The sequence below is a fragment of the Hyperoodon ampullatus genome (genome assembly GCF_949752795.1).
Source record: "Hyperoodon ampullatus genome assembly, chromosome: 12".
Classification (NCBI taxonomy): domain Eukaryota; kingdom Metazoa; phylum Chordata; class Mammalia; order Artiodactyla; family Ziphiidae; genus Hyperoodon; species Hyperoodon ampullatus.
The window spans coordinates 67,315,920-67,336,072 of NC_136925.1; the positions used below are offsets into that span (position 1 = coordinate 67,315,920).

The window sequence follows — 20,153 nt, forward strand, 5'->3', positions numbered from 1 at the left end:
GCTCCGTGGCATGTGGGATCTTCCCGGACCGGGGCACGAACCCGTGTCCCCCACATCGGCAGGCGGACTCTCAACCACTGCGCCACCAGGGAAGCCCTGGGGAAATTTTTTTTAATGTATTTATTAAAATGAACCCATTTCAGGTTAGAGTAATGTTTTTTAAACTTCACATACTAATGAGGAACCCAACGTGGTTTAAATGTCTCTACACTGTTCATACTATGAAATTAGGAATGAAGGAACCTTCTAAAGTCATTACAATATGACTTACCCAATTAAGTCGTTAGACAATGTTAAATTATTTCAGACGAAAGAAAATCTGTCTCATTTTTAAAAGACTCCAAAAGAAGGTAACTTAAACTTTCCTAAGCAATTTATTCATTTACTTTCAAAATGATTCTCTTTATATTTAAAGTACCATTTAAAAGCCCATTTTCTGGTTCTGAAGAACCTAGGAGCAGGGCAGGAATAAAGACTTAGTTGTAGAGAATGGACTTGAGGACACGGGTAGGGGGAAGGGTAAGCTGGGACGAAGTGAGAGAGTGGCATGGACATATATACACTACCTAATGTAAAATAGATAGCTAGTGGGAAGCAGCCGCATAGCACAGGGAGATCAGCTCAGTGCTTTGCGACCACCTAGAGGGGTGGGATATGGAGGGTGGGAGGGAGACGCAAGAGGGAGGGGATATGGGGATATATGTATACGTATATCTGATTCCCTTTGTTATACAGCAGAAACTAACACACCATTGTAAAGCAATTTTACTCCAATAAAGGTGTTAAAAAATAATTTTAAAAAAAGCACACTTTCCCTTATTGTATACATTCCTGTCTAAATTGCAAATTGCAGTTTGCTAATTGTAGCTTACCAGAACAGCCCTAAACTGAATGGCTAGGTTGATTACTAGTGTGACATGGGGTAAGTCATTTTACTTTTGTAATGCCACTTCCTCATCTCTATAATGTTGGGACTATAGAATCCTAAGAGAAAAAGATGAAGAAAATATTATGGACTTCAGATAATACAGGTGTCACATTTAGTGATGGAAGTTATTGCCTGGCTTTCACATTGGACTCCAAAACTCATGCCTAACTTGTTCATCCCATTACCTCTAGCACTTAGCATGGTGCCTGACTTGAGTAAATGATATATAGCTGTTGACTTGCTGGGAGTCAGGGTAGCTCATATGGGAATAAACATTTGAACTGAACCTAAGAGAAGAGGAGACTTTTGGCAGAAGAGGAAACCGTATGAGACAAAGAGAATAGCACGAGAAAGACTGCAGGTGAGGCAGAATCCCAGCTGGATTGAGGGAAATGGTAGGAAATGAGACTGAAGCCATGGCCACAATGTAGAAGGCCTTGAATGCCAGGTTAATCTATATTTACATTGAGTCAGTCTTCTAATGTCTCAGAGCCTTACTGTGAGTAAAACATGACCTGCCTAAATTTCAAGCTTGTGGTAAGGACCAGGTAAGGGGAAGTGGAGCAAAATATAATTGTACCTGGAAGAAAATGAGAATCAATGTATGGAACTTTTTAAAAAATGGAATATATGAGAGGATTGTTTTAGAAGAGAAGAGAAGTTAACTATACAAATTCAGTAATTTGAAGGGTTACTTTTTCTTTAGGTTTCTGTATATTGTACTACTTATCTATAGTAGTATGTAGAGAATCTCACATTACAGAATACTCAAATAAGTATTTGGACTGTATGCAGTACTTGTAGTTATTGATGACTTAGTGGATCTTTACAAAAGGCAAATTACAGTTGTTTTCAACATAATAAAGTCATGTGTTCTCTCCAACTTTAATGTGCATACAGATCACCTGGGGGGTCTTGATGCAGTGCAGACTGTGGGTCAGTAAGTCTGGAGTGGGCTATAGAAGAGTCTGCATTTCTAACAAGCTCCCAGGTGTTAGCAGTGCCACTGGTCCATGATTACAATAAAGGTCAAATGAAAATATAAACTGAAAATCAGTAGTCCATCCTAAATTCTAACAGATTTTACTCTTGTATTTTTAAAGCAAATTTTTGTCTTATTCTATAGCATGTAGCGTAAATTTTAAGTCAGGAAAGAAGAAGAGGCAACTAGCAGATTCTTCACTGATTTTCCATTTCTCTTTACAGCAACCCAGTGATGTATTATTTTCCCCTTTTTAGAACCGAGGTAACTGAGATTTAGAGCTGGTAAATAACATAAGTTAAAAGGTCAAGTTTGCGTAGCTGTCAGTCTAATGTTCATGTGTTTGCTGTAACCACTACAGCATCTTAGTTTTTTGTTTGTTTGTTTTCATATATTTGTACAGATTAATTTTTCCCTCTTTAGTGAAAATCGTTTAGTATGTTGTTATTTTATGTTTAATTTTAAATTCAATTTAGCCTATTTCTGTCCTGTGCATGAAAGTTGCAAGTTTTGCTGAAAGGGCACTCCTATAGTTCCTTTGTAGACCTCTTCTGAAACATAAAACCACAAAAGAGAACTAGTTATGTGTCTTGAGGAAGATGGCTTTTCATGAAGTCTGTCAAGCCCTAGGCAGTTGGTAGAATCCCGTGATAAGGTGGGGAGATTGCCAGAATATGTCAGAGCCGTACCGTGCAAAAATAGGTTTTATCACAGAAGTATGATGTAGGTCATCATAATGTATACTTTTATTTGACTTTTTTACTGCAGTCTAACATTGACATAAAAATATTTCTTTTAGAATGTGAAACACAGAAAGTATGCAAGGTGGAAGGCAACATATATTCACAATTGTTTAAAGAATGGAGAGACTCCTCAAGCAGGGCCTGTTGGGGTTGAAGAAGATAATGGTATGTATTTATCTAAGTAAAATGATTTAGTAGAATCATAATTGCTCAATATATGATTATTCAGAGTTTTTAGAAGGAGTGATACAATTTTGTTTCCTTCATCAGGTCCAAAATCACGTGTAAAATTATAAACTTAGGGACAAGTGAAAAATTAAGGCCAAACTGTTCTAATATCTGTCTGTGTCAACTGCTCTGTCTCCGGCCTCTAATCATATTTCTTTCCTACGTGGGACAGGCAATCCTTTTTTAATCTGTAAAATGTTTCCAAACTACAAAGAATACTGAATTTATTTTGTATATACCTGAGGTGGGTTTTTTGGGGAGGGGGGCAGGTAATACTTTCACATGGTTAAAAATTTATACAGTATATAAGAAATAAGAAGTGAAATTCTCCTTTCCACCACACCCTTTATCTTCCCAGATTCTACTGAAACCCAAATAAGTAAATGTTTTAGTGTTTTGTGTATTTTTACAGAGATTATTTTTTATAAATTACTAGTAAATAGGAATATATACCCTCACTTTTTTTCACACAATTGGTAATACACACACTGTTCTACATCTGGTTGGTTGGTTTATTTATTCATTCATTTGGAGGACTATTTAGAATTTTATAATGCCACTCAGTAAAAACGCAACACTACAGTTCTACATATAAATACTATGTATAAACTGTTTTTGCAGCTCTTCTCCTAGAGAAGCAAGCTTTTATGCGTTATTTCAAATGAATTTTTTGCTATCTATTCCTGAAGGACACTTCCTGATATATCCTTGTTTAATCTTGAGGTAGCCTTTTTCACATAGAATGCTTCTTGCAGTCATATAATAAATGCCTTGCATTCATATAATGCCTTAAAGCTTGCAGATCATTTTCATGTATCTCATACCCTCAGAAATCTCCAAGAGACAGTTGATGTTATTTCTGTTTTACAGAAGAGGAAATTGAGGTTCTGGGTTTTGGCCTGCCTAATGTCTTAGAACCACAGAAAAGGAGAACCAGAAGTTGAATTATACTCAAAGTCCTTTGTTCTTTTTACTAACACTATAGCATGAATACTGTAATATTAAGTTGTTATTAACTGTTTAAAGTTAACTATTCTAAGACATGGTTAAGTTTTGGAGTTATTTACATCATGGCGGTGAAATTGGATTTTTTCAAGTGTATTGCTACAACCTTATTTCTCACTTTTTCATTTAATATTTTGGAATGTTTTACATACTTCCTTCGCTGCTTTAATACTGACCACAATCAGGCATGTTTTATGTTAGTCCTACTGTTTACAAAACCATTAGTCACTTCCAGTTTTCCAAAAGAAAAGATCCAAGATCCTTAGCCTACCAAGCAAGACTCACCACGATCTGGCACTGACCAGTTTTATTTCCTACTCCTATCTCCTGTGGTCTTAGTCCTCTAGGGCTGCCATAGCAAAATACCATAGACAGGGTGGCTTAAACAAAAGGCATTTATTTTCTCACAGTTCTGGAGGCTGGAAAATCCAAGATCAAGGTCCAGCAGAGTTTGGTTTCTGGTGAAGATCTAATTCCTGGCTTTCAGAGGACCACCTTCTTTCTGTTCTCATATGGTGGAGTGTCAAGGAGAGGGGGCAAAAGAGGGGGAGAGGCACAGATCATTCCTGTTGGATTAGGGCTCCTCCCTTATGACCTCATTTAACCTGTAGTTACCTCTAAAAACCCTGTCTCCAGATACCATCACATTGGGGGTTACGGCTTCATCATACGAATTTTGGGGGGACAGTTCAGTCCATAACAACTATATAAACCCTTTATTACATCCATAGAAGTTAACAGCAAGAAAGTACCTTTTTCTCTTTAATTAAAACCATTTCTCCCTCCTAAAATGTTCATCTTTCTTTACCTGTCTGAATCCTGCCTATCTGTAAAAGTCTTCCTTCATGTGAATTTCTGCAGAGCTATTTTATGTATGTACGTATAGTTTCTTATAAAATATATATTGTTTAATAAAGTGAGTATTTTCATAATTTATGATAATATTTATAATTTATAGAGTACATGCTAGGTGTTAGGCACTGTGATAGACATTTTACATATATTATCTAATTTAGTCCCCATATAATTCTGTTGGTAGCTGGGCATCCTTATCCAAGTTCTAATGACTAGTTAATGGAACCTAGGATTTGAACCCAAATCTTTGTAATTCTAACGTCTATGTTAGATGTCATAACATCTAACAGTGTCTGCTCAGAAATGGCTTACAGCTCTAAAAGAGGATGTTATTAAATCTGAATATGTATGCAAAAACTCTTCCTTAAAACTGATTTTTCTTTTTCTCAATGTAGCATTATATTCTCTTGTGTTTTTTAATTGTATAAGATATTCTAGATGTAAAAGGTATTGTTTAATAAAAGTCTAATTTTCTGTCATTCTGGAATTGAATTCTAGTAAAGCTAGTAAAAAATAATAGATACTATACCTTAGTTAATTTAGAGTAAGAAAAAAAAGAAGTATACTTAATTTTTGAAAACAGTACTATATCACCGTATTGTCAGAAAATACTTAAGGAAGCCATATGATTGGTACAAAAAAGTGTTCTGGAAAAAAATTTAGGCTCAACTGAAGGGATATCTGTTAACATTCAAACTCTAAGTTTCCATATCCACTTGATTTCAGTATCTGCAAAATGATATTGTTTTTAGGTGATCAATATTAACCTATACCCCAGCAATAAAAAAATAAAAACTAATGAAGGTGGTAATTGTTTCTTTCAAATTTCTAGTGATTTAAAGTTTCCTTCTTTTGGAAAAGCCTAAGGTATAGTTAACGTCAACATTTTTTAGTCTCAGTAAATATTTGTTATTAAGATTGTTGGTTAGATAATATGGGAGATATAAAATAAGTCAATACATGGTTAATCTAAACCTTAAAGTGTCATAATCTAGTGTTAATGTCATAACTTTTAACAGTATCTCCTTGGAAATGGCTTACGGTTCTACAAGAAGGTATCATTTTACATATATAAATTTTTTTGAAGTATTTGAAAATAAATTGGAGATATGCTCTTTTACTCCAAAAGTACTTCATTCAGCTTTGATTAGTTGATTCAGTAATGCCCTCTGTAGCTTTTTTTTTCCTCCTCCAAGATCCAGCCTGGGGTCATGCACTGCATCTAGTTGTCATGTCCCTTTATGCACTGCATCTAGTTGTCATGTCCCTTTAGTTCCTTATTAATCTGAAATGGTTCCTCAGCCTTTCTAGGTGTTTCTTCCCTTGACCTTTTTGAAGAGTACAAGCTAGTTGCAGACTGTCTCTCAGTTTGGGTTTGACTGATTTTGCCTCATAGTTCTATTAAGGTTGTGCATTTTTAGCAGAAATACACCCCAGTGATATAGATTTCTCTCTACCCCATATTGGAAGTATGATTCTGTTGAAATATTGGTGATATTAACTGATCACTCATACAGTGTGGTATCGGTATCATCTACATCATTCCACTTTAAAATTATTTTTTCCTTTGTTATTAATAAGTAGTTTGTGGAAGTTACTTTGAAACCATGTAAGTATTCTATTTTTTATGACACTTTATCCACTATGTTTAGCATCTCCTGATGATTTTCTAATACCATCCTTCCTTATGTATTAATTGGCATTATACTATAAGGAAGAGCTTTTCGTGTCTCCTCCATTTGTATATGTATTCATTTAATTATGTTAGTATGTGATCATGAATTTATATGCAGTGATTATAACCCAGTACTATCCATTCTTATTATAATGGTCAAATTGTGCCAGAATCATACAGTGGGAGTTTTCCAAACTGGGTTATGTGTCTTTTTTTATATATTCCTATCCTTCTTGGAGATTTGAACTTCCTTCCTTGCTTTCTGACACTTCAGAATGTTCCAAGTACATCTAGTTCTTTCTTTGCCCCAGCCCCTAGAATGAGCCTTTCTTTAAAGAGCTCTGAGTCCTTTTTTAGTGAAGAATGATATTTAGAAGCCAAGTCCTGGGCACTAGCTGTACTCATTGTTACTGGTATATCATTGCTTCTGGTCCCTGTCAGAAGACAGAACAAGAAAGTATTCATTCATTCTTCAGCACTACAAATCCTTATCTTTAACTTATTCACTCATTTGTTCATGTCTGGAAAACATGATAGAGTCAGAATCGTTAATTCATACCACTGTAAAAAGCAAACATACAAATTAGTTTCCTGTTTGCTTAGTTATTATTTTTTTAATGTAAAACCTCATGCATCTTAAATATGTAATGCAGTGACTTGACACACAGCTCTCTAAATATAGAACATTTCCATTACCCCTAGAAATTACCTTGTACTCCTTCCCAGTCTATTCCCGCCTTGAGAAGCAAATGATTTTGTTGTTTGTTTAACCAAAAACTAGTTTTGCCTGTTCTAGAGCTTTGTATAAATGGAGTCATAATGTCAAATGAGCCCAGCATTTTTCTCTAAGCATTATATCTGTGAGATACACCCATGTGTTATTTATCAGTAGTACATTCTTTCTTACTGCTGAGTAGTACTTCATTGTATGGATACCACAATTTGTTTATCACTTCATCTGCTAGTGGACATTGTTGTTTACAATTTGAGGTTATGATGAATCAAGCTTCTTGACATTGAAATACATATATTTTTCAGACATATTTCACATGCTATATGTGAACACATGGCATATTGTCAATTCCTCTGGGTCAATAGCTACAGCAGAATTGCTGTTTAATTTTTAAGAAACTCACAAACCATTTTCTGAAGTTAGTGTACCATTTATACTCTCATCAGCAGTGTATTAGTTTCTGTTGCTCTGTATCCTTGCTTACACTTGGTATTGTTGGTAGTATGTTTAAATATAGCCATTCTGACCCATGTGTAAGGGTTCTACATTGTGATTTAAGGTACATTTTCCCAATGACTGTGATACTGAGCTCTGCGTGTATTGGCTTTTTATATATATTTATGAAGTATCTGTTTAAATCTTTTACCCATTTTTTGTGGTAAAATAGACATATACTATAAAATTTACAATTTTAACCATTTAAAATGTACAGTTGACTGTCATTAAGTACATTCAGACTGTTTAGCCTGTAACCACCGTCCATCTCCAGAATGATCTTCATCTTCTCAAACTGAAATTCTGTGTCCATTAAACAATAACTCCCCTTTACTCCCACCATCCCCAGCCCCTGGTAACCACCTTTCTCTTTTCTGCCTCCGTGAATTGACTACTCTAGGTAACTCATCTGAGTGGAATCATACAGTATCTGTCCTTTTGTGACTGGCTTTCTTTTAGCATAATGTCCTGCAGGTTCATCCATGTTGTAGGATGTGTTGGAATTTCATTTCAAAGCCTGAATAATATTCCGTTGTATGTATATACCACATTTTGGTTATCAGTCATTCATTGATGGGTATTTTGGTTGTCTCTGTCTTTTGGCTATTGTGAATAATGCTGCTATGAATATTGATGTATTTGCCCATTTTTAATGGGTTGTTTGTCTTTTTATTATTGAGTTGTTTAAAATTATGAATAAAAGTCCTTTGTCAAATACATGTTTTGCAGATATTTACTCCCAAATATTTGTTCTGTTGCTTGCCTTCTTATTTTCTTAACTATCTTTTGATTACCAAAGAGTCTTTAATCCTGATGAAGTATAATTTGTAATGTTTAAAATTTTATGGCTATTGTGTCCTAAGAAATCTTTACCTGGACTTCCCTGGTGGCTCAGTGGTTAAGAATCCACCTGCAAATGTAGGGGACACAAGATCGATCCCTGGTCCGGGAAGATCCCACATGCCGCGGAGCAACTAAGCCCATGTGCCATAACTACTGAAGCCCGCGCTTCTTGAGCCCGTGCTCCACAAAAGAGAAGCCACCGCAATGAGAAGCCCACAAACCACAACGAAGAGTAGTCCCCGCTCGCCGCAGCTAGAGAAAGCCCACGCACAGCAACAAAGACCCAGCGCAGCCAAAAAATATATAAAAGTAAATAAATAAAAATTAAATTAAAAGAAGAAATCTTTACCTAACTCAACCTCAAAAATTCTCTCTCATGTTTTTAATCTAGAAGATTTTAGTTTGAGCTTTTACTTTTAGACCTTGATTAGATCTTAAATTTTTTTTTTTTTTTTTTTGCGGTACGCGGGCCTCCCACCGCCGCGGCCTCTCCCGTTGCGGAGCACAGGCTCCGGACGCGCAGGCTCAGCGGCCATGGCCCACGGGCCCAGCCGCTCCGCGGCATGCGGGACCCTCCCAGACTGGGGCACGAACCCGTGTCTCCTGCACCGGCAGGCGGACTCCCAACCACTGCGCCACCAGGGAAGCCCTCAGATCTTAAATTTTTTGTGCATAGGGTGTAAGGTAGGAAATCAGGATTCTTTCCTCCATAAGGATGTCCTGTTATTCCAGCATCATTTGTTACACACTTTCCTTTCCTTCTTGAATTTCTTTAGTTCCTTTGTCAAAAATTCATTAACCATGTAAGTGTGATTTTATTTCTGAACTCTTTTCAGTGGCATTGATGTATTTTTCTCGCCTGTACCAATATCACACTGCCTTCCACCTTGTTATAGTAAATCTTGGAGTCAGACTATTTAAATCCTCCAACTCTTCTCTTCTTTTTCAAGATTTTCTTAGCCATTCTATGTCCTTTGAGTTTCCACATAAATTTTAGAATAGGTTTCCCAGTTTCCATTAACAAAAAGCCTACTGGAATTAGGATCAATATTGCATTGAATTTATAGATCAATTTAGGGAGAATTCATATCTCAACAAAATTGAGTCTTTCAATATATGAACATATCTTTCCATTTGTTAAGCCTTTGTTAATTTCTATCAGCAGTATTTTGTATTTTTCAGAGTAGAGATTTTGTACCTCTTTTGTTAAATTAAGTATTTTATGAAAATGAATGAAAAGTTCTCTTATAAGTGGAATTATTTTAATTTCATTTTCCAATGTTTACTTTTAGTGTATGAAATACAAATTGATTTTTGTATAATCTTATGTCTTGCAACCTTGCTACATTGACTTGAGTCTTGATGGTAGTTCTGTAGATTCTTTGGGAGTTTCTATGTAGGTAATCATCTCATCTGCAAGGAGAGAGTTTTGCTGCTGCTTTTCCAATCTTCATACCTTTTCTTTCTTTTTCTTGTCTGTTGCACCAGCCATGATAAATATGTGCATTGTTTTGGTTTGGTTTTTTTGCCCTTCTGATACTGAAGGATTCCCTTTATTTTCCTAGGGTGCTGAAAACTTTTGTCATAAATGGATGTTAAATTTTTTTAAATACTTTTTATGCATTTATTGAAATTATACTGTTTTTCCTCTTACATTCTATTAATATGAGTTACACTGATTGATTTTCAAATGTTAAATCAACCCTACACTCCTTGGTGAACCCCACTTGGTCATGAGGTATATTATCCCTTTAATATATGGCTAGATTTGATTCTGATGTTAAGGAGTTTTGTGACCATGTTCAAATCTTCGTGAGTTTTGCTAATCAAGGTTACACTGGCTTCAGAAAACAAGTTGACAGCGATTTTTCTTCCTGTTTTCTTAAAGTGTTTGCATGAGATTGGTATTATTTCTTACATAGAATTCACCACTTATTGAGGCTAGGTGTTTTCTTTGTAAGAATGTTTATAGCTATGAATTCAGTTTCTTTAATAGATATAGACCTATTCAGATGATCTTTTTCTTGGGTGAGTTTTGATAGTTAGTGTCTCTGTTTCATGATGATAATGATCCTGCAGACATTAAAAGGATGAAGACATTTCACTTAGGTTTTCCAGTTTATTGGCTTAATATTTCTTTGTTGTCCTCATTATCCCCTAATGTCTGTAGGATTGGTATTGATATAACCTCTTTAATTCTTTTTTTTTCTTCTTCTTCTTTTGCGGTACGCAGGCCTCTCACTGTTGTGGCCTCTCCCGTTGCAGAGCACAGGCTCCAGACGTGCAGGCTCAGCAGCCATGGCTCATGGGCCTAGCTGCTCCGCGGCATGTGGGATCTTCCCGGACTGGGGCACGAACCCGTGTCCCCTGCATCGGCAGGCGGACTCTCAACCAGTGTGCCACCAGAGAAGCCCTCTTTAATTCTTAATATTTGTAGTATCTATTTCCTTTTTTTTCTAATCCATATTATTTTCAATATTTTTTATTGTTTCAACAAATGCTCTTCAAGATTTTTTCTGTCTTATTTTCTACTTCCTTTATATTTGCTCTTATTTTTTTCCTTCTCTGTACTTGAAATTTAATTTGCCCTTTTTTTTAAGCTTCTTAAGGAGAAAATGTAGACTTTTTAAAATTTTAAGCCTTTTTTTGGGAATTTCCCTGGCAGTCCAGTGGTTAGGACTCAGTGCCTTCACTGCGGGGGCCAAGGTTTGACCCCTAGTTAGGGAACTAAGATCCTGCAAGCCTCGCAGTGTAGCCAAAGAAAAAATAAATAAGCCTCTCTTTTTTTCTAATACAAACATTTAAAACTATCAGTTTTCTTCTAGGCACTGATTTAATGTCATCCCACAAATTGTGATATCATTTAATTCAAAATAATTTCTATTTTCTTTGTGATTTCTTTTTTGGGGAATGGATTATTTAGAAGTATACTGTTTAATTTTAAAATATTTGGGCTTTTCTAGCTGTCTAAATTTAATTCTGTTTTGGTCAGGGAACATTTTTTTGTAAGATTTCAGTATTTCAAAGTTCATTAAGATTTATTTCGTGGCCCAAAATATTATCTGTCTTGGTGAATGTTGCATGTGCATTTGAAAAGAATGTATTCTGCAGTTATTAGATGTGGTGTTCTGTGAATATGAATTATATAAGGGTATATTTTAATTAATATTTTAATTGATATTTTATTCTCCAACTATGGGGATTTTACTAGTTCTGTCAGCTTTTTTTCACTAGAAACTTTATTTTATTAGGCACATACACTTTTACAATAGCTTTTTTTATATATATGTAAATTTATTTATTTATTTTTGGCTACGTTGGATCTTCATTGCTGCACGTGGGCTTTCTCTAATTGTGGCGGGCGGGGGCTACTTTTCATTGCGGTGCTCATTGTGTTGCGCCGGCTTCTTATTGTGGTGGCTTCTCTTGTTGCAGAGCAAGGACTCTAGGTGCGTGGGCTTCAGTAGGTGTGGCATGCAGGCTCAGTAGTTTTGGCTCGTGGGCTCTAGTGCTCAGGCTCAGTAGTTGTGGCGCATGGGCTTAGTTGCACCGCGGTGTGTGGGCTTAGTTGCGCCGCGGCGTGTGGGATCTTCCCGGACCAGGGCTCGAACCTGTGTCCCCTGCATTGGCAGGTGGATTCTTAACCACTGCACCACCAGGGAAGCCCTACAATTGCTTTTTTTTTAAATTGACCTAACCTTTTTATCATTATGAAACATCCAATTATATCTCTGCTCATATTCCTTGACATGAATTCTGTTTTGTCTGTTACTGAAATTAGCCACTTTCAGCTTTTGCCTCTTGATATTTATATGGTATGTATTTTCATCCTTTCAGTTTAAACGTATCTGAGTCTTAAAGCACATAAGTGTGTCTTTTATTTTTCAGTCTTTCAACATCAGCCTTCAAAATAGTGTTTAGCCATTTACATTTCATGTAATTACTATATTTAAGCCTACTGTTTTAGCCATTTGTTTTCTCTTAGTCCCATCTGCTTCTGTTCCCTCTTACAGTTTTCTTTTCTCTGGTGAATTTTTCTTCTTTCATTCATTATGACTACATTTTTCTCTGTGGCCTTGAATGCATTTATAGTACCTGCTTTAAAGTTATTTTCTGCTAATTTCAGTATCTGGGGCATGCTGGGGTCTTTTTTTTTTTTTTTTTTTTTTTTTTCCTCTCATCGCGGTACGCGGGCCTCTCACTGCCGTGGCCTCTCCCGTTGCGGAGCACGGGCTCCAGATGCGTAGGCTCAGCGGCCATGGCGCACGGGCCCAGCCACTCCGCGGCATGTGGGATCCTCCCGGACCGGGGCACGAACCCGCGTCCCCTTCATCAGCAGGCGGACTCTCAACCACTGTGCCACCAAGGAAGCCCTGGGGTCTTTTTCTATAGGCTCTCCTTTTCTACTGACTCTGGTCACATTTTCTCCCCCCCCCGCCCCCATATTTCTAATAATTTTTATTATTGATAACATCTTGTAGCTTTGCATTCAGTTATCTTCCTCTGCAAAGTCTTGATTCTTGTTCTAGCAGACGGTTAACTTGCCTGAACTCAAACACTGCCCCTCTTTTCTTTCAGCTTTAAGGCTGTTGCTTTCTTCAGGCCCCTTAGAATCTTCCCTGAGTGTGCGTGCATAGTTCAGGGCCATATGGGTATTTAGTTGAAGTTCGTACACACATTTCAAGGCTCACTTCTCTGCAACTCTTTCTTTTGCATAGACTTTTGGGTGCCCTCAGGTGAAAAACCGCATGAAAGCAGACTTTACCTGGTGAGATTTCCTCTCTCAAGGGCCATCTTCACTTTAATTTCTACCAGCTTTTGATCACTTGCCAGTGTCTTTAAAAAGTGTTGGGGGTTTTTTTGTTTGTTTGTTTGTTTGTTTTTTCCTTCCCAGGGTGTATTAGTGTTAGAGTTCTCTAATATGGGAGAAAATGATATATATATAAAGTATACTTACATCTACAACTTTACTTAGTAAAATTCCCAAAAGTGGCTCCCTTATTACTTCTTTCTACATAGACAGCTCAATGTGAAATTTTATTCCTTTGTTTTTGTTTATTAATTTGTTGAACAACACACAGGTAATCATTTAATAGCTAGTAAACAATAAATATTGAGTAAAAGACAGCTGTCAGAGAGTAAAGTTCTTATGGAGAGCATAAATGTGACATGTTTTGCCAAAAATGTCCTCCATTTTTCATAAATTTAAAGAATGGGTTTAAAGAAAATTTATTTTTAAGAAAAATATAATATATGCAAAGATGTTACAGAGTTGGAAAGTATTAATTTAAAGAAATGTTGATCATACTGCCAGGCACAACTAAGTGTTTTAAGAAAAGGAAAAAAATTAAAACAATTATTTTAAGAGAAGCTGCTTATCAATTGCATTAAATAGAATTACATTCAAATGTCTGTCACGTCCGTATAGCAAAATAAGAATATTTGGCATTTCTATTTCAAAATACAGATCTTCCTCAACTTACAATGGGGTTATATCCTGATAACCCATCTTAAATTTGAAATATAATTTGAAAATATATTTAATACACCTACCCTACTGAACATCATAGCTTAGCCTAGCCTACCTTAAAAGTGCTCAGAACACTTACAGTAGCCCACAGTTGGGCAAAGTCATCTAACACAAAGCCTGTTTTATAATAAAGTGTTGAATATCTCATGTAATTTACTGAATAGTGTACTGAAAGTGAAAAACAAAATGGTTATAAGTGTATCGGTTTTTTACTCTTGTGATTGCGTGGCTAACTGGGAGCTGTGGCTGCAGCTGCCCAGCATCACAGAGAGTACTATACTGCATATCGCTAGCCTGGGAAAAGATCAAAGTTCAAAGTGTGGTTTCTACTGAGTTCCTATCACTTTTGCACCATCGTACAAAAACCCCATGAATCAGGGACTGTGTGGACCTCATTTAACATTGCATGTATATTATATAATAGATGTTGAGGAAAATGAAGACGCTGGAACAGCCTCTCTGCCCAGTCAGCCACCTCAGTCTTCATCTTCAACGTATGACCCAAGCAACATGCCATCGAGCAGCTATACTGGAATACAGATTCCTCCCGGTGCCCACGCTCCAGCTAATACCCCAGCAGAAGTGCCTCATAGCACAGGTAGGAAGTTGAAGCTTAACGAGTGTGAACTCTCCTTTCATAAATAACAACTGCACTTCTCGTATGTGTGTCTCATAATGATGGTCCTAAAGCATGATAAGATCTTTTAAGTTCCACTTGAACCCACCAAAAAATTACATCCTTTTTGTTGAAGTTTTAATATTAGTTGTATTTTAATTTTTTAAGAAATGACAAAATATATTTATGTGCAATTGATTACTATTGACCTTATGTTTTATTAGTAAAGTTCCTGTGCTTTTCGTGTGTGTAGCTGTTTTCTTTTTCTTCACCTCCCTTTCTTTCCCCTTCACTGTTCAAGAATAGCACTGAGGTGAGTGGGGCTTATTATAGGATGTGTCTGTCAGGTTCCCACTGTGATCGCAAGATTCATTTTTCTTGACTTATTCCCTTAGGACCCTGTCTCCGCCCTCAACATGGGTATTATTGATGAAGGAGCAAGCTTTGAGGCACAGAATCTCAATAGCAGTGGATTCACAGACAAGTGAAAGGAGGGGGGTTGGGGTTTGTTTGGTTGGTTTTTTAATATTACAAACGTGTCTAAAAATAAACCACAGAAGTGATGCCTGCTATCTTTGAATAAATTAGTACTATATGTCTGTGTTTTCATAGAAAAAAGATCTGACAAAACTAGTCTCCAGGGATAAGTCAGTGTCATAAGATAAACTTTTGAAAGTTTCAGATACTCTTGTTTACTTGTATTGTTGACAGAGTATCACCCTTACTTCCAAATAGAGGCGCATTTAAAACCATAGTTTAAATAAATCTTAAATTTAATTAGTTGTAATTTTTTTTCCAAAAATTGTTTTTAAACTTTTATCTCAGCATAAGGGTAATCTATGGTAGTAACCTATATATTTCAAAATATTTAATTAATAGAATAAAAGTTGTCTTTGTGCCTTGATTTCTACTATTGCGGTTATTCACCATTACTTCATTGACTTTCAAATTTTCAGCCTCAGTTTACCCAAACCATTTAGGTTATTTTGCATGAGTTGAACAACATTTAAGAGTTTTCTGTTTTGACCCTTGTAGCAGCAATTATGATTAGTTTCTTTCCTCCTATTTTAAAGCTTTCAACTTCATATCATCTACAAATAATGCAAACATTTTTGTAAGCATGTTGATGAACATGATAATTTTAACACTGATCTCTTTAGTATCATCATTCTGTATATTTTACCCTGCCTGACTTTTCATTGCTTTAAGGTCTATGTGATGGAATTAATAGGCCAATTTCCATTAGTTTTGTAAGTAAAATTTCATGGAACACTGTTTTTAATATTTTATTATCTTTTGGGAATATTCAGTATTTCCAGGGTAAAATGAAGTAAGCAAAACCAGCTACATATTTAGATGTATTTGCCTTTGATAAATACTGCTCAAGTTATACTATTGGTAGTAAATTTAAAAACTGACCAAGAGCCTCCAACACAAGCATCCTTACAGAAGGGTGAAGTGAGAATAAAATACACTTGGGAGTCACATAGTATTAGTTATTAGTTTCTACTCCTTGCTAAACCACAAACTCAACTGTTACTCAGTTTCTGACTGAGGTTTTTCCCTCTTTTAAAATGAAATTAATCATACTTCTCATAGTTGTTTCATTAAAAGGGAAGAAGTATGAAAATTGACTACTATTCCTAACACAAAATCAGTGTTCAGCAAATTAGCTTCCCTTTCCTTTTTTTTTTCCTTTTTCTTTTCCCATATATTTTATTACAGAATATTGAGTAGAGTTTCTTTTGCTATACAGTAGGCCCTTGTTGGTTATCTTTTTTTTTAACATCTTCATTGGAGTATAATTGCTTTACAATGTTGTGTTAACTTCTGCTGTATAACAAAGTGAATCAGCTATATGTATATATATACATCCCCATATCCCCTCCCTCTTGCGTCTCCCTCCCACCCTCCCTATCCCACCCCTCTAGGTGGTCACAAAGCACCTTGGTGATCTCCCTGTGCTATGAGGCTGCTTCCCACTAGCTACCTGCTTTACGTTTGGTAGTGCATATATGTCAGTGCTGCTCTCTCACTTTGGCCCAGCTTACCCTTCCCTCTCCCTGTGTCCTCAAGTTTGTTCTCTACATCCACATCTTTATTCCTTTCCTGCCCCTAGGTTCATCAGAACCATTATTTTTTTCTTAGATTCCATATATATGTATTAACATACGGTATTTATTTTTCTCTTTCTCACTTCACTCTGTATGACAGACTCAGGGTCCATCCACCTCACTACAAATAACTCAATTTCGTTTCTTTTTATGGCTGAGTAATATTCCAGTGTATATATGTGCCACATTTTCTTTATCCATTCATCTGTCGATGGACACTTAGGTTGCTTCCGTGTCCTGGCTATAGTAAATAGTGCTGCAATGAACATTGTGATACATGACTCTTTTTGAATTATGGTTTTCTCAGGGTATAGACCAATAGTGGGATTGCTGGGTCGTATGGTAGTTCTATTTGTAGTTTTTTAAGGAACCTCCATACTGTTCTCCATAGAGGCTTTATCAATTTACATTCCCACCAACAGTGCAAGAGGGTTTCCTTTTCTCCACACCTCTCCAGCATTTATTGTTTGTAGATTTTTTGATGATGGCCATTCTGACCGGTGTGAGGTGATACCTCATTGTGGTTTTGATTTGCATTTCTCTAATGATAGTGATGTTGAGCATCCTTTCATGTGTTTGTTGGCAATCTGTATATCTTCTTTGGAGAAATGTCTGTTTAGGTCTTCTGCCCATTTTTGGATTGGGTTGATTGTTTTTTTGATATTGAGCTGCATGAGCTGCATGTATATTTTGGAGATTAATCCTTTGTCATTTGCTTTGTTTGCAAATATTTTCTCCCATTGTGAGGGTTGTCTTTGTCTTGTTTATGGTTTCCTTTGCTGTACAAAAGCTTTTAAATTTCATTAGGTCCCATTTGTTTAGTTTTGTTTTTATTTCCATTTTTGCATCTATGTTCATCAGTGATATTGGTCTGTAATTTTCTTTTTTGTGTGACATCTTTGTCTGGTTTTGGTTTCAGGGTGATGGTGGCCTCATAGAATGAGTTTGGGAGCGTTCCTCTCTCTGCTATATTTTGGAAGAGTTTGAGAAGCATAGGTGTTAGCCCTTCTCTAAATGTTTGATAGAATTCACCTGTGAAGCCATCTGGTCCTGGAGTTTTGTTTGTTGGAAGATTTTTAATCACAGTTTCAACTTCAGTGCTTGTGATTGGTCTGTTTATATTTTCTATCTCTTCCTGGTTCAGTCTTGGAAGGTTGCGCTTTTCTAAGAATTTGTCTATTTCTTCCAGGTTGTCCATTTTATGGGCATATAATTGCTTGTAGTAATCTCTCATGATCCTCTGTATTTCTACAGTGTCAGTTGTTACTTCTCCTTTTTCATTTCTAATTCTGTTGATTTGAGTCTTCTCCCTTTTTTTCTTGATGAGTCTGGCTAATGGTTTATCAATTTTGTTTGTCTTCTCAAAGAACCAGGGTTTAGTTTTATTGATCTTTGCTATTGTTTTCTTCATTTCTTTTTTATTTATTTCTGATCTGATCTTTATGATTTCTTTCCTTCTGCTAACTTTGGGTTTTTTTTGTCCTTCTTTCTCTAATTGCTTTAGGTTGTTTATTTGAGATTTTTCTTGTTTTGAGGTAGGATTGTATTTCTATTGACTTCCCTCTGAGAACTGCTTTTGCTGCATCCCATAGGTTTTGGGTGGTTGTGTTTTCTTTGTCATTCGTTTCTAGGTATTTTTTCATTTCCTCTTTGATTTCTTCAGTGATCTCTTGGTTATTGAGTAGTGTATTGTTTAGCCTCCATGTGTTTGTATTTTTTACAGATTTTTTTCCTCTAATTGATATCTAGTCTTCTAGCATTGTGGTCGGAAAAGATACCTGATATGATTTCAATTTTCTTATATTTACCAAGGCTTGATTTGTGACCCAAGATATGGTCTATCCTGGAGAATGTTCCATGAGCACTTGAGAAGAAAGTGTATTCTGTTGCTTTTGGATGGAATGTCCTATAAATATCAGTTAAGTCCATCTTGTTTAATGTGTCATTTAAAGCTTGTGTTTCCTTATTTTCATTTTGGATGATCTGTCCATTGGTGAAAGTGGTGTGTTAAAGTCCCCTACTATTATTGTGTTCCTGTTGATTTCCCCTTTTATGGCTGTTAGCATTTGCCTTATGTATTGAGGTGCTCCTATGTTGGGTGCATAAATATTTACCATTGTTATATCTTCTTCTTGGATTGATCCCTTGATCATTATGCAGTGTCCTTCTTTGTCTCTTGTAATAGTCTTTATTTTAAAGTCTATTTTGTGTGATATGAGAATTGCTACTCCAGCTTTCTTTTGATTTCCATTTGCATGGAATATCTTTTTCCATCCCCTCACTTTCTGTCTGTATGTTCCCTAGGTCTGAAATGGGTCTCTTGTAGACAGCATATATACGGGTCTTGTTTTTGTATTCATTGAGCCAGTCTGTGTCTTTTGGTTGGAGCATTTAATCCATTTCAATTTAAGGTAATTATCGATATGTATGTTACTGTTCCCATTTTCTTAATTTGGGTGGGTTTGTTATTGTAGGCCTTTTCCTTCTCTTGTGTTTCCTGCCTAGAGAAGTTCCTTTAGCATTTGTTGTAAAGCTGGTTTGGTGGTGCTGAATTCTCTTACCTTTTGCTTTCTGTAAAGGTTTTAATTTCTCCATCGAATCTGAATGAGATCCTTGCTGGATAGAGTAACCTTGGTTGTAGGTTTTTCCCTTTCTTCACTCTAAATATGTCCTGCCACACCCTTCTGGCTTGCAGAGTTTCTGCTGAAAGATCAGCTGTTAACTGTATGGGGATTCCCTTGTATGTTATTTGTTGCTTTTCTCTTTCTGCTTTTCATATTTTTTTCTTTGTATTTAATTTTTGATAGTTTGAGTAATATGTGTCTGACATGTTTCTCTTTGGGTTTATCATATATGGCACTCTTTGCACTTCCTGGATTTGAATGACTATCTCCTTTCCTATGTTAGGGAAGTTTTTGAGTATAATCTCTTCAAATATTTTCTCAGACCATTTCTTTTTCTCTTCTTCTGGGACCCCTATAATTCGAATGTTGATACATTTAATTTTGTCCCAGAGGTCTCTGAGACTGTCCTGAATTCTCTTCATTCTTTTTTCTTTATTCTGCTCCCTGGCAGTTATTTCCACCATTTTATCTTCCAGCTCACTTATCCGTTCTTCTGCCTCAGTTATTCTGCTATTCATTCCTTCTAGAGTATTTTCAATTTCAGTTATTGTGTTGTTCATCACTGTTTGTTTGCTCTTTAGTTCTTCTAGATCCTTGTTAAATGTTTCTTGTATTTTCTCCGTTCTGTTTCCCAGATTTTGGGTCATGTTTACTATGATTACTATGAATTCTTTTTCAGGTAGGTTGCCTAATCATCTTCATTTATTTGGTCTTGTAGGTTTTTACCTTGCTTCTTCATCTGTAACATATTTTTTTGTCGTTTCCAATTAAAAAAATTTTTT

At 36.0% G+C, this 20,153-nt stretch overlaps 1 protein-coding gene across 3 annotated transcripts in view; it reads left to right on the top strand.

The window, feature by feature from the left end:
• The window catches only part of VTA1 (vesicle trafficking 1), a gene marked incomplete at its 5' end in the record, with an annotated part of 70,250 nt that overhangs the window by 35,530 nt on the left and 14,567 nt on the right, over nt 1-20,153 (top strand). For all 3 annotated transcript variants that reach the window (XM_079716553.1, XM_079716554.1, XM_079716555.1), the window contains 2 exons: nt 2,710-2,818; nt 14,442-14,615. In XM_079716553.1, the coding sequence (XP_079572679.1) occupies nt 2,710-2,818; nt 14,442-14,615 (283 nt within the window). The remainder of the gene's footprint in view (nt 1-2,709; nt 2,819-14,441; nt 14,616-20,153) is intronic.